Source organism: Anoplophora glabripennis, unplaced genomic scaffold (genome assembly GCF_000390285.2).
Source record: "Anoplophora glabripennis isolate ALB-LARVAE unplaced genomic scaffold, Agla_2.0 scaffold286, whole genome shotgun sequence".
Lineage (NCBI taxonomy): Eukaryota > Metazoa > Arthropoda > Insecta > Coleoptera > Cerambycidae > Anoplophora > Anoplophora glabripennis.
The window spans coordinates 560,797-574,475 of record NW_019416433.1 but is presented as its reverse complement, the minus strand read 5'-3'; the positions used below and the strand labels follow the sequence as shown (position 1 = coordinate 574,475).

Sequence of the window (13,679 nt, the reverse complement as noted above, 5' to 3'; positions counted from 1 at the left end):
AATGTGCCATTTTTATTAAGTTAGATGTAACTGTTTCTTTTTTTTTGTATAAAAAAGGGATGAAGTTTGCCATGACTGAAAACAAATGCACTAATAAAGGGTGTGTGATGTCATTGTTGAATATATATAGCTCGATATGGAGAAAAACAAATTCATATTTTCCGTGGGTTAAATAGAAACTTTTTACTTTCTGATAATACGTATAAAAAACTTTATAATTTTAGAAAGCGTACAACACCTTTATTTGTAAATAGAAAATCGTGAGAGTTTTTTAATTAAATATGATACAAGATTTTATTCCAATTATGTTGAAGAGTTTATACGAAAAATATTTATAAATTTTGGCTAGAAGCTTCTTCAACTTCGACACGTTGTTGTGCAACACACTGTACAATTTAAAATTTATCTCACCTTTTAAAATTTAAAATAAAATTTGTATTTGGAGAATGACAGGAAAAATATTTGTTTTTCAGTGCCAAAATTTTTGAGGAGACTAGGTATAGCTAACATACCTCCTATCTACGCCACTGATTATGAGTTGAAATTTTAAGTTGATTAATTAATTTTATTTAAGTATTGTGCAAACAAAATTTCGTCTTAATATAGAAAGATATTGTCTGAAGTTATTTGTTTGTGGTATAATTTTCATCTTTTTTTTAATATTTTTTTATATTTTCCCAACAGCGAAAAACTAATTAAATAAACCCTTGCGTCAAAGGCATCGAGGTGTTTTCTATGAAAATAGTTTTGCCTAACCAAAAATCTCTTATTCAAAAATACATGCAAAATAGAAAAAAAAACACATCGAACCTTTATCTGGTTTTGACTTCTGAGGTACATTTTTTTTAACTGACTGTTATATAGCATTATACCAATGTTTTTACTTCCCCTATAGATTTGTAAATTTTCGTTGTTAAAGATAACCAACCAACCCAAAAGCATTTTATCTCTTTTTCTGAATTGTTTTGTTTTGTTTTACAATACAGTCTCAGAAATTATGCAAATTTTGAATTTTTGACAATAATTCCATGATCAAAAACATATCGAAGGTTTGTATTAATCTAAAAATCTTTGTCAAAATGACGCATGATTGTAGAAAATGGTAAAACTTGTCTTTAGATTAAGTGGCATAATTCAAAGTTAACAAATGATATGAAAATAAATTTCTTGTCTCTATCCCATCATTAAGCCATTTATAAGGATATGTCGTTTATAAAGATAAAACAGAAATTTTTAATTTTTCTTCGCCGCAAAAGGTCCTCTCATTTTCCCATTAGGAGAGAAGCACCAGCACGTCATCAATCAGTGACACATACTTAATAATATCGTTTATTTTGTTTTTTGCCATGTGTATTCTAAAATGTAGCCAAATATCTAAGACGGTTGTCGAAGATAACAAATGAATTTCTACACATTCTAATAAATCATGTGAAACTAACGACCGTTCGATACGTCTATCGTATAAACGGAATAATAAAGAATCAGTTTTCCTTAGAAAAATAGAATTAATGCATTTTATACATACATTCAGGATATTCCGGAGAATACAAGAAAAAAATAGTATACCCGGAAATTTATTAAAATCGATATCCTGTTTACCTACTTGAATACTCATTGGATATAAAAATTCCGTATTATAATGTACATATAATTTCTTTGTAAATGTAGCTGTTTTTTAGGATCTTTACGTATTATACTTTTAGTACGATGCGCTTCAACTCACTTTGTATCATATTTTTACGTACATAATATAAAAAAAACCAGAAATTTGCATTGAAAAGGTAGCTTCTATATGTACAGCAAGTATGTCTTTGTGTAAAGAAATAGTTGAAAGGACTAACAGAGTAATTTGAAGCTGAAAATAAAAAAAGTTACTTAGTTCTTTTCTTGCAAGCAGCAATTACGTTTGCAAATATTGGTCTTTTACTTTATTTCTTTTACCACTTAAACTGGTTTCCTGAAGCATTAGCTTTCAGTTTCACACAAAGCTTTATATGATGCGGCGTCAGTTGATAAATGGCAGTAAATAATTATTTTACTATTAAACGCGGATATCTTTTATGCACAACCACCTTATAATCGGACTTTTTATCCACACTAGTGGAATAAAATAATTTTATTTCACTAGTAGAATAATGAAAAAATAATAAACCTATAGTAAATCAAATTTAATTTGTTTACTTATTAACATTTGCGTTTATAGTAGGTAATAGTCATTTCGTTTTCTGTTTTATCGCATGTAACTTCCTTTCCGTTAATAACAACCCTTGCAGATTGTTGCCATCATTTTCGGAACTCATAACATCTGCCGAAGTTTGTGAAGAATTTGCACAAGTTACGGATGTCTCTTCTTGTAAGGAATATTTTCCTTGGATTTTCCTTGCAGTATCAAGTTTGTTAGATATATACTCCTCAACATAACTTTCTGCTCTTTCATCCACCATACCGTTTGATGGTTGTAAGATCAGCACCTTTATTGGCCAATAAAGTTTTTGAAGTGCGCCTCATACATTGGCCAGTATATGCTTCTGGATTTGCGATATTCAGGAATGAAGCAATTATTGAGGGTACCTTCGTCAATGTGTTCAATCTAACAGGCTGAGAAGTACATTTTTGATTGATGTATCTTAAAAATAATCTGTCTTGTGTTAGGCGAATTGGGCGCAGATAAATATATTTTCTGCATATTTCAACAGCATTCACGCAAGTACTACTGCCATACATTCTTTTTACGGTGAAATTGTTAAATGTATTGACATAGGTGAGTGCCCCGTAGGCATTTTTTGTGACCTTAGTAAGGCATTCGACTGCATACAGTATGATAACTTACTACAAAAATTGTATAAGTATGGTATCCGGGGTTCTGCTTTAAACTGGATTTCTACTTTTTTTAAATATAGAAAACAATATGTGTCTATTACTTCTACAAGTATGACTTTACTAACAACTTTAAATCTGAATCTAATTCCATTGACATGGGTGTTCCTCAAGGTTCAGTCCTAGGCCCTGTACTATTTATTCTTTATATAAATTCATTGGAGCGTTCGAACAAAAAACCTGACTACTAACCTAGAAAATATATTGTACAATGTGTCTAAGTGGTTCAGTTGTAATAACTTATATTTAAATACCGATAAAACTAAATTAATTAAATTTCACAATAGGCAAAAAAATTGTGAGTCTGTTGCGGCAAATATTAACAACTGTACTATTACCAGTGATGAATCAGACTGTGTCAAATTTTTAGGAGTTACTTTGGATGATACATTAATTTGGAAAATGCATTGCAATAATCTTATATCTATATTAAGTTCAGTAAGCTACTTAATTAAGTGTATGAAAGAAATTTTACACGAAGAACAATTGTTAAATTTATATTATGCGTACGTGGAGTCTAGATTGCGTTACGGAATATGTTTTTGGTGTAACTCTACCTTGTCTCATTCAGTTTTAAAAACGTATTTTAAGATTAATTGTTGGCGTGCCAAGTCATCGTACATGTAGAGATATATTTAAGAAATTTAATGTTCTTACATTAGTATCATTATTTATTTTTGAAATGTCTGTGTATATATAAAATAATAAGGAGTCTTTAATTCTCAATAGGGATATACATACAATCAATACCAGACAATGCTATGATATCCGAATTCCTTTTGCAAAATATACCATAACAGCTAATTCACCAGATTGTTTAGGATTTAAGATATATAACCATTTACCGAGTGAATTCAAGACTGATAAGCTTACAATATCTCAATTTAAACAAAAACTAAAATTATTTTTAGTAAGATAAGTGTTTTTATTCTTTATTTGAATTTTTTTCTGCTGTTGTGTCTTAGGTTAAGTTATTATATGTTTATTTGACTATTGTTATACAATCCTTTTTTGTCCACGACAAGATAAACAACTAAAATAAAAAAATTGTTCTAATTACTTTTCGTTTTTCCCTTCATTCGTTAAATTCGGCGAACACATAATGTTCCCTGGATTTCACTGACAATAAATGGAAAATAGCTTCTTGAGCTTTTTCAAAAGCAGCCACAGGAACACAATTACTTTCTTGCATTTTTACCAAATTCAGATAGAACTGTTTATTAAATAATTTATAATAAACAAGCAACAAGTAGGTATAACAAAACCTACCGCGTTTCATTGAGTACTAGTAAGAACTATCAAGTCGTGCGAATATTTTTTATAAAATTCCAGTAATTCTGCCACGACAAATATGATTGTGATGTGTTTCAATTGCCTTTTATCCACTTAACAATATTAAACATTTAACATTCTTGCGTGGATAAAATGCTACTTAAAACACATAAAATAAATAACTATTATTTTATTTATTATTATTTTTTCGTTTCTCCCATTTTTTTACTTGTATGTTTTTTATCCGTATAGAAATCGGTGTTATTACCCTTGGGTATACATAATTAGTTTCGCACAGGGTTTACAATTTAAGGCATAATTTCGGACTGATAACCAGCAATTTTGTTCGATATTTGCATATTGCGTGATTCCATAACATGCATGGTAATCGGATGCAGCTTAATTATAACGAGTACGAATACAAATGCTATTTTTGTCCTGAAATGTTTATATTGACAGGTATTTGGTAAATAATGAAGAAAACAAAGTGCATTAATTTAATAATAAATCATCCAAAGCATTTTCTAGTCTTTACCGTTATTATAAAATCTATCACTATAAGTGTTGTAAATTACCTACGTAGAGTTGGATCTAAATTTTTATGTTAAAAGAAATATAACTTCAATAAGACATTTATACAGTTGATAAACATAAACAACTGGAACAGTCCCTAGTTTATAAATATTCACAAAAATTTCCTCTCTGAAAGTTGTGGAAATGAAATTTACTTCTCATAGCTTATCTTTCTTTAACAGCTAAAATTTAACTACCTATAAGGATATATGCGCCATCTATGATTACATGATGGCAATAGAAAATGTGTTACATAGAATGCTACAAAATGTTTGCATTTTATAATAAATGTTTCCTTAAACATGTTTTTAGAAAGATATTTTACAATTTGTATACACATTCTTATTGAGATATTATGACATAGCAGGGACTTGTTAAATTCTACGTCATTTTATCGATGTAATTTTTTGTTTGAAACTAAGTGATTATGGTGTTCTCATAAAAAAATTACACCAGCAGCAGTATAATTATAGAAATTCTAGTAAAAAAAGAAGCTACAAGGAAGTTGCATTTATCACACTTTGTCCTGATTTGTGCGAGATGTCAATAATGGCAGAAGTGGAACACGTTCACCCTGAACTAAAAAATTGATTGAAATATAATTAAAATGATGTGGAATTTTCTCTCAATTCCTCGTTCAGTTTATTCTTGATGGGAATCCTGGGGGACAAATTCGTCATGCTAGCCCATTGACCTTCGCACAAATTGTCAAATGACATATCTTTTAATAATGATCCTCCCAGATTTCCAGGGCCCCTACAAGTGGGCTGAGAATCCCATACTTTTTGCTTATTAGTGTCAACCCAGCTAAGAAAGAACAACAAAGACAACATTAATGAGAAATTATCGTCTTTATATTCAAATAGATTTGCTTATTATAAGCAAAGTTACTTACATTGCTAAATATAATATGTTGCAATCACAGTGCCAAGGATTTTTTGCTAGTTTAATTGAAATTAATTGCGTCAAAAAGTCTAGCGATTTGGCTGGTAGGAAGTGGAATTTGTTGCTGTCTAATTGACTAAAAAGGTTAATGGTTTATAAAACTGATAGCTGATAATTAATTATATTGACTCGAAATATGAAATGTTATTTTTTATTTTTCACTTCTATGTCATACTTACAGTTTTTGTAGACTAGGCGTGTGTACAAATATCTTAGAATGAATATCTTGTATAATATTGTTATTGATAAATAATGACGTTAGACTGATTAGCCCATTGAAGGTTTTCTCTTTTAGGAATTCCAAGTTGTTCGAAAACAGGAAAAGCTTTTCCAAATTTCTGTTTTCGACAAAGGCATTTTCGGGAATATCATTTATAAAATTTTGTCCCAGGTGGAGTTCTACTATATTAGTCAGTTTCCGAAAATCGTTTACATCAATCTGAAATTTAAATTTTTAGGTAGTTATACTTGATCGATTTTTTATACGTTAGCAAATTGATTTAGAAAACATTCAGTATAACAAAATTAAGTTGATAATCAACAAAGTATGTTGGTATTGGCATTAAAGTTAATACATGTTTAATAATAAGTAGGCAAGTATATAAATGAAGAAAAATGTGAAAAGTGAATATCTGACAACAAACTTCGTTATTCTTACCACATGAACTTTAAAAAAGTACCTGACTTAGCCTGTTGTTAGTTAATTGCAAAATCTTGAGATTCTGCAGTTTGTCAAATAATTTTGGGGATAGATGTGAAATCCTGTTTTTCCTCAAATTTAATAATTCTAGATTGGCCAGCTTGTCGAAAACCCCTACAAATATGATGTGTCCATTTTGTCTATTTTAGACTCAACCTTTGTTGTATTAACATACCTGTTGGTAGTAGAGTGATATTATTTTCTGCTAAAAACAGTCGTCTCAAAGATTTCAAATCATTAAAAGCGAATTTGGGAACCGTTTCTAAAAAATTATTACTCAAGTCCAAATCTTCTAATTGCTCCAATTTACTGAGGAGAGCTTCGGGGATGCTTTTTATGCGATTTCTTGACAAGTGTAAAAGGATCAGGTTTGGTGTTCCTCTAAACAAGTTCGTTGGCAAGACTCGCATCAGATTATCAGATGCATCAAATGTCTGCAAATTTTTTAATGTTGATAGGAGGTCTGGGGACATTTCCTCTACTTCGTTTTTATGCAGACGCCTGTAACATTCGGGGTAAATATTAATGAATAAACTCTGAGATTGTGGAAAAGTTTTATTATACACTTAATTTTTGCACCAATCTTCACATAAAGTTTAAATTATTCATAAACCGGGAAAATGCTCAGGAGAACATTTTTATGCTGCCTTTTTTAAGATGAAATTGAAAACATTTCTGTAAGAATTGTACTAGTACTTTCATCATCATAAAATATACCTTACAGTACCGATCATAATGTGGTTACATGATCACATATCTAGGGCTTAAGATTTGGAAATATACATATAGAGTTTTTTAGAATCGCATAACTGTAATGAATTTTTTTAGGAAGTAATTTTGCTATGACCAATAAGTCACAGTAATAAAGCGAGTTCACCCATCACACCAAACACCTTTGTTAGCGCCTAATTTTGCCCTGTTTTTTTTTAGCTGCGATTGCCATGGCTTTGAAAACAAAAATGTCAGTATGTATAAGATTAACTTATGACTTATGATATTCGTTCAAGTTTTACTTACAAATATTTTAAGCTGTCGAGGTGCACAAAAATATTTTCTGGTAAATGGTCTATTTTATTGTCGAAAAGGTCAAGTTCTGTCAAGTGGGATAGCATCTGCAGAGCGTTTTTATTCAAAGTTGATAGCCTATTAATTCCTAGGTCTCTAAAACACGTTTGAAACTATATTTGACTTAGTTTTTAATAATGTTAAATTTTTATTTACATCTGTCTTACGTCAAATGGTAATACTTGATCGGCGGGCAAAGCATTCAGTTGATTTTGCCAACAACTTATACTCTTGGTTTCTGGTCTACATTTACAAGGCCCTTTCCCGCAGTCGATCCATCTTTCATTCTGCTTTGAAATTTCCCAGACTTAAACAGATAAAATAGAATATTAATTTTAGTAATGTACAAAAAAATCTTACATATTATTGCGAATCAAGCAGTTGTATACAGGGTGTGGCGTGTATAATCTATAAAAATTAAACTACAGCTTCCTAACGATATTTGTAATAGAAAAGTTTTAAACGAAAAAGTTGTATTTTTACGTTTTTTTTTTCGTAAATTAAAGTTCAATTATGGATCAAAATATTTTCTGTGGAACGGTCCTGTCCATGTGCTGTACGATGAGTTACGTTCTGTAGACCAACCGCGTAAACAAATCGTCGTTGAAAGATAGAAAGATACTTCTCAATTTTTGGGGAATTTTTCAATGCAAAAGTACAAACTAAGAAAAACAGATTATCTTATTATAATAATTAATAGTAATTACTATCTTAAATGCATTGTTGTTACTGCAAGAGTTCGCAATCAAAACCACATTCGTAAGCATCTGTAATTGCCAACTGCGTGCACTAAACAAACTCCATTAAAATATGGAACAAAATGAAATAAAACGTACCATTTCTAGAGAAAATGTTGAAATTGATCGCCATTAGCGCGGATACACGCATGGCACCAACGCACTCAATTTTGGCGAATATTTTCCCAAATTCCAGGTATTCCCCTAATTGTGTCAGCAGCTGTAAGTATACGGTTTCGCAATTCTTCGACGGTAGCAATTGGAGTATTGTAAACCAATGACTTCAAGTGACTCCAAAAATAAAAGTCTATTGGAGTTAAATCGGGTGACCGAGGTGGCCACTGCATAGGACCAAAACGTCCAATCCATCGCTGAGGAAACATTTCATTCAAAAGTGTCGTTACTTATCGAGTACTGTGTGGAGGAGCCCCATCTGGAAGATAAAACATGAGTGTCCGAACTTGTAATGCCACATCGTCCAATAATTCAGGCAACCGGTTCTCCAAAAAGTCATGAGCATATGATGGTCCATTTAGTCGTCCTTCAAAAAAATAGGGACCCACAAGTCATCGCCTACTATGCCAGCCCAAATATTTACCATGAACCGATGTTGAAAATGAGTTTCCCTAATCGCGTGAGGATTTTCATCGGCCCATATGTCCATGTTATAGAAATTCACTTCATCACGGGTAAATGTCGCCTCGTCTATTACACAAATATAAGCAGGAAAGTCTACTTTATTGGCACATTGCCGTAAAAACCATCTGCAAAAACGCATTCGTTGATCACAATCCGGGGGTAAAATCTGTTGAACTGGTTGCAGATGATGGGGGTGCAACAGCTGGCGCCTTAAGATGTGATGTACGGCACGATATGAGGTTCCTACTTGCTGTGTGAGTCGTCGAGTACTAATTGTGGAGTCTTCGTCAATATTTTCCAACACTACATCTTCAACATTAAGGTTCACTTGCTCTCTACGTCCTTCTCCTCGAGGAATAACACTTCCCGTATCTCGCAGACGTTGAACGCACTGTAGGATTGTATTTGCACATGGGGGGTTACGTTGTGGCCATCGTTCTCGGTACAACCTAGTCGCCGCGAGAGCATTTTCTCCGCCTGCACCATATACTAATATAACATCATATCGACACATTCGGAAATAGTAAATGCACTGTTTTCTCGGTTCATTGTAAAACTAGTTTGCGCACAAACTAAAAATTAAGCAAAGTAAGAAATAAGAATCTCGTTTTTAATGTAATCGACACGCTATTTTTATTTTTTACTTCTTTATACAAATTACACTGTCACTATCGTGGAATTACAAAATAAAAAAAATTGTCTGGAATCTTTCACTTTTTAACACTGATGGGTCGATGGACGATGCTTAATATTTAATAATTAAGTCAATAAAGAATTCAATACAAACACAAAATCAGTTGATTGCACAAATTTTTTGACAATGTAACCTAACCTTCTTTTAGTATTACTAGTATTATATTATACCGACTTAAATTATAAGGTTGCATCTCGGGTCGCATAAAAACATTTCCAAAGTTTTTAATAAATAACACAGGGTCGGCCTTCATTTTCTTTGAATAAATGAACTTTAATTTACAAAAAAAAGATAGAACTATTTCGTATAAGATGTATATTTTTTCGTATATTACAAATATCATCAGGAAGCTGTAGTTTAATTTTTATAGATTATACACTCCGCACCCCGTATAGGAGTATAAATGAGAGAGTCCTTCCATTATTTTTCAAAGTTAGCTAGTTCAAAGCTTTAAGAAAATATTACATATTTATATAAAGTGTAACAGTGACCTTGTGTCTAAATAAATGAACAGTAGCGTTTTAAGTGAAACATGGTTTTGGCAACTACAACTACAAGTAAGCTGGCATTTGTGTAAAATATATGCTTCCTAATATTCGGGAAAAAACTCAAAATAAAGAAATATTTTGAAACGAAATGGTTTATCCATTTCAGAAAAAGATGATTCATTTGAAATTAAATAACGTTCTTTTATAGCTTTATAGTTGTATTTTATGTTTTAACAAAATTGATTATTGGCAACTGAAAGTTGTCACATATAAAATTTCATTTTACGAATACATTTACCTGGCTGCTCCAACGACCTGAGCCTTCTTTCCAACTTAATCAAGTAGTTATTAGTATTATTCTCTTCGAGACTGTCTGCAAACTCCCTTAAGTTCATTTGACTCTTTTCTAAAGCTTCACAGGCGTTTAATTCACAGGTACCTTCGTCTCCTTTCACACTGTATAATAGCAACAAAAAATACGGCAAACTCTTCATTTTTCCAGCCTTGCCTAAGCTCTCACAACTAAACTTTGGCGTTGTTACCCTTGGTGTTTATCTAATTTTCTTGCAACTATTTGTCTTTATTAAATAATTTGGGCTGTTTGTTAACCATGAAATTTATTTCCCATTCTTATACGTACTTGTTACTGCCTAGTTTAAAATTGAAATTATCATAATAACAGACTACTAATCTTTTTTTATTAGATGCTTTATTTGTTACTCTTAATGTTAGGGTGCTGCGTTTGAAACGTACAGTTTTATCGCTCCATTGACGAAATATTGTTCTAAACATTGGGAAAAAAAATCTCACCAAATTCACCTCTTATTTTTAATTTTAAATATTCACTAGTTGATTTTAAAATTTTCCTATTCATTTAAAACGTAAACCTACGGTCTTTTTTTTTAAATACTTACAGGGTGGCCAAAGAGCGTGTCAAAGTTCAATACCTCCCTTATTATAAAGATTTGAAAATAAATATTTTATGGGAGTGATCTGCTTAAAGAAGTTCACATTTTAAAAATATTTTAAGTTATACAGGGTGATGCATTAGGACGGAACATGCTTAATGTGGTTTTTCTTAAATGCAACACTCTATATAGTTTTACAAATTTGTATTCTACAGAAAATTCTCTTTCCAACGATGTTTTTGTTTTTTGTATTCGATGCGGCGATGCTAAGTTATTTGAAAAAATAAGTTAATTTTCGCTGGGACAGGGTTCTGTGGATCTATTCACTGTGCAGGTACTACCAGTAATTAAGAAGAAATATTTTGTAAGCGTACAAAGATGTGGACAAACAACAAAATAGCTAAATCTTTATAATTTTGTACAGGGTGTTCTACATATAAACCCCAGTTTAGCGATTTTCGAAGGACATTTTCTTGATTTTTTTAAATGAAACACCCCGTATATTATTTTATTTTTGGTTAATATATTAATTACCTACAATTTTTGTAAATAATACCCTATGCCTAAATCACTATTTTTTGAATTATTGGCAAAACCCTTTTAATATTGCAAATTTTACTTTTTATTAATTAGTAGGCCATGAGTTAAACATCAAATAAAAAAATTTATAACTTATCCTTTATCCGCCAACAGTAACATGATGGTAATTAAGAAGAAACTACAACAGAAAAATGCTAAATTTAATGATTAAAAGTAGATTTTAACAAAATTTAAAAGGAAATGAACAGAATGGAAGAAGTGTTGGTAAAAAATTAAATACTTATATAAAAAAAAAGAAATATTAATAGGTACTAACTAAATAAACAATTTAGCTATCTAACTAAATGTTCAAAGTGCCTTCCGTTAAATTTAAACTCCATCTATTTTGTGAGTGCATTCTCACAAAATGCGGGTTTTCTTTGGCAAAATAATGAAAATTATGTCGGTTGACATTACCATTCTTACGAAAGGTCGCCTTGTCTCCAAAAAGGACAAAATCTGTAAAATCGCGTTCTATTCTAATTTTGTTTTGAACCCACCCGCAGAACTCTAATCGTCTTCTGCAATCTTCGTTACTTAATTCCTGCAATAATTGGACATGGTATAGATGCATTTTATTGCCCTTTAATATTCTTTGAAAAGATTTCTTCCAATATCTATTTGAATACCAATTTCTCGTTGACTAATATGAGGGTCTTCAGTGATAGCCAAAAGAACGTTTAATTCATTTTCTTCAGTGAATGTTCTTTTTTCCGAACATTTTTACAACAAGCTACAGTACCGGAATTATCAAAACGATCCATTACTTTTCTAAAAGTTCGTACACTGGGCTGCCTTTTTTGTGGATAGTGTTGATGATAAATTCGTGTTGCTAATAAAGTATTTTTATTACTTGCATAAATAAATCAGATCAACTATTTCCACTTGAGAAAAGTTAATTTTGAAGTATTTTTAAACTTACAACCCAGCAATTTACACTACTGCAGATTTTGTTATTTTAGTCAAACTCATGGCCTACTAGAGTAATAAAAAGTAAAATTTGCAAAATTAAAGAGGTTTTGTTAGAAAAGTGCCAATAACTCCGAAAATAGTGATTTTAGGCATAGGGTATTATTTACAAAAGTTGTAGGTAATTAACATATTAATCCAAAAATAAAATAATATACCGGGTGTTTCATTTAAAAAAAATGGAGAAAATGTTTATCGAAATTCTCTAAACTGGGGTTTATGTGTACAAAAATTATAAAGATTTTGCTATTTTGTTGTTTGTCCATATCTTTCGTCCTCATGCTAAAATATTTTTACTTAATTACTGGTAGTACCTGCACAGTGGATAGATTTACAGAACCCTGTTCCAGCGAAAATTATCTTATTTTTTCAAAGAACTTGGTATAGCCGCATCGAATACAAAAAGCCAAAGACATTGCTGGAAAGAGAATTTTCTGTAGAATACAAATTTGTAAAAATATACAGAGTGTTCTATTTAAGAAAAACCACCTTAAAGATGCATCACCCTGTATAATCAAAATATTTTTAAAATGTGAACTTTTTAAAGTACTTACATCACTCCCATAAAATATTTATTTTCAAATCTTTATAATAAGGGAGATATTAAACTTTGTCAATCTATCGGGCCACCCTGTATATCTCAGCTGCTTTTGACGTTATTTTATAGGCGATAATTACAGGGGAATCTTCGTTCTTTGAAAGTGCCCATAGTGAGGTCTATGTGGCTTGAACGGTTTTACTGCTAAAACATATAAAGTTAATTTTTATGGATTTTTGCATTTTTCTCATAAATGACATTTTTATAGAAAATTAAATTTCTATAAAAAAGATCTTCAGTATCTAAGCTTAGATATTGAGGATTTTTTTTATAGCAATCAGAATTAACAACTAAGTCAAATCCTTGAATTACCTGCGGGAATTTTTAAAGAAACAATACTGAATTATGCAAAACTATTCAATATTGAAAAAAAAAAAATGGGAATATTTAGTTAATAATAATTTAGATATTTAATGATGTTAGTACAAGTAGTTTTAAATGTATGGTATTAAAAAAATTTAAATACGAAAAAAAAATCAATTCGAAAAACAAAATAAAATAAAAAGGCATATTGAAAGAACGAAAGAAAAAAAAACGTCACTATTTTTCAAAAAGCACCAGTTTGTTTAAAAAAACTCAAAAAACTAAAAATGTATTATTTTATATACATATATGTCTTATAAAACCACATTTCG

General features: G+C 30.7%; 1 protein-coding gene across 1 annotated transcript; it reads right to left on the bottom strand.

The window, feature by feature from the left end:
- Positions 1 to 4,594: 4,594 nt before the first annotated feature.
- LOC108908881 (carboxypeptidase N subunit 2-like) lies at positions 4,595 to 10,497 on the bottom strand. Its single transcript, XM_018713044.1, has 8 exons — positions 10,289 to 10,497; positions 7,589 to 7,739; positions 7,385 to 7,528; positions 6,543 to 6,868; positions 6,348 to 6,481; positions 5,847 to 6,106; positions 5,618 to 5,743; positions 4,595 to 5,529 (listed from the first exon to the last, which is right to left on the bottom strand). Exons 1-8 carry the CDS (start codon positions 10,482 to 10,484, stop codon positions 5,325 to 5,327), a joined length of 1,542 nt encoding a protein of 513 aa, XP_018568560.1. The 5' UTR covers positions 10,485 to 10,497; the 3' UTR covers positions 4,595 to 5,324.
- Between the last annotated feature and the right edge of the window lie 3,182 nt (positions 10,498 to 13,679).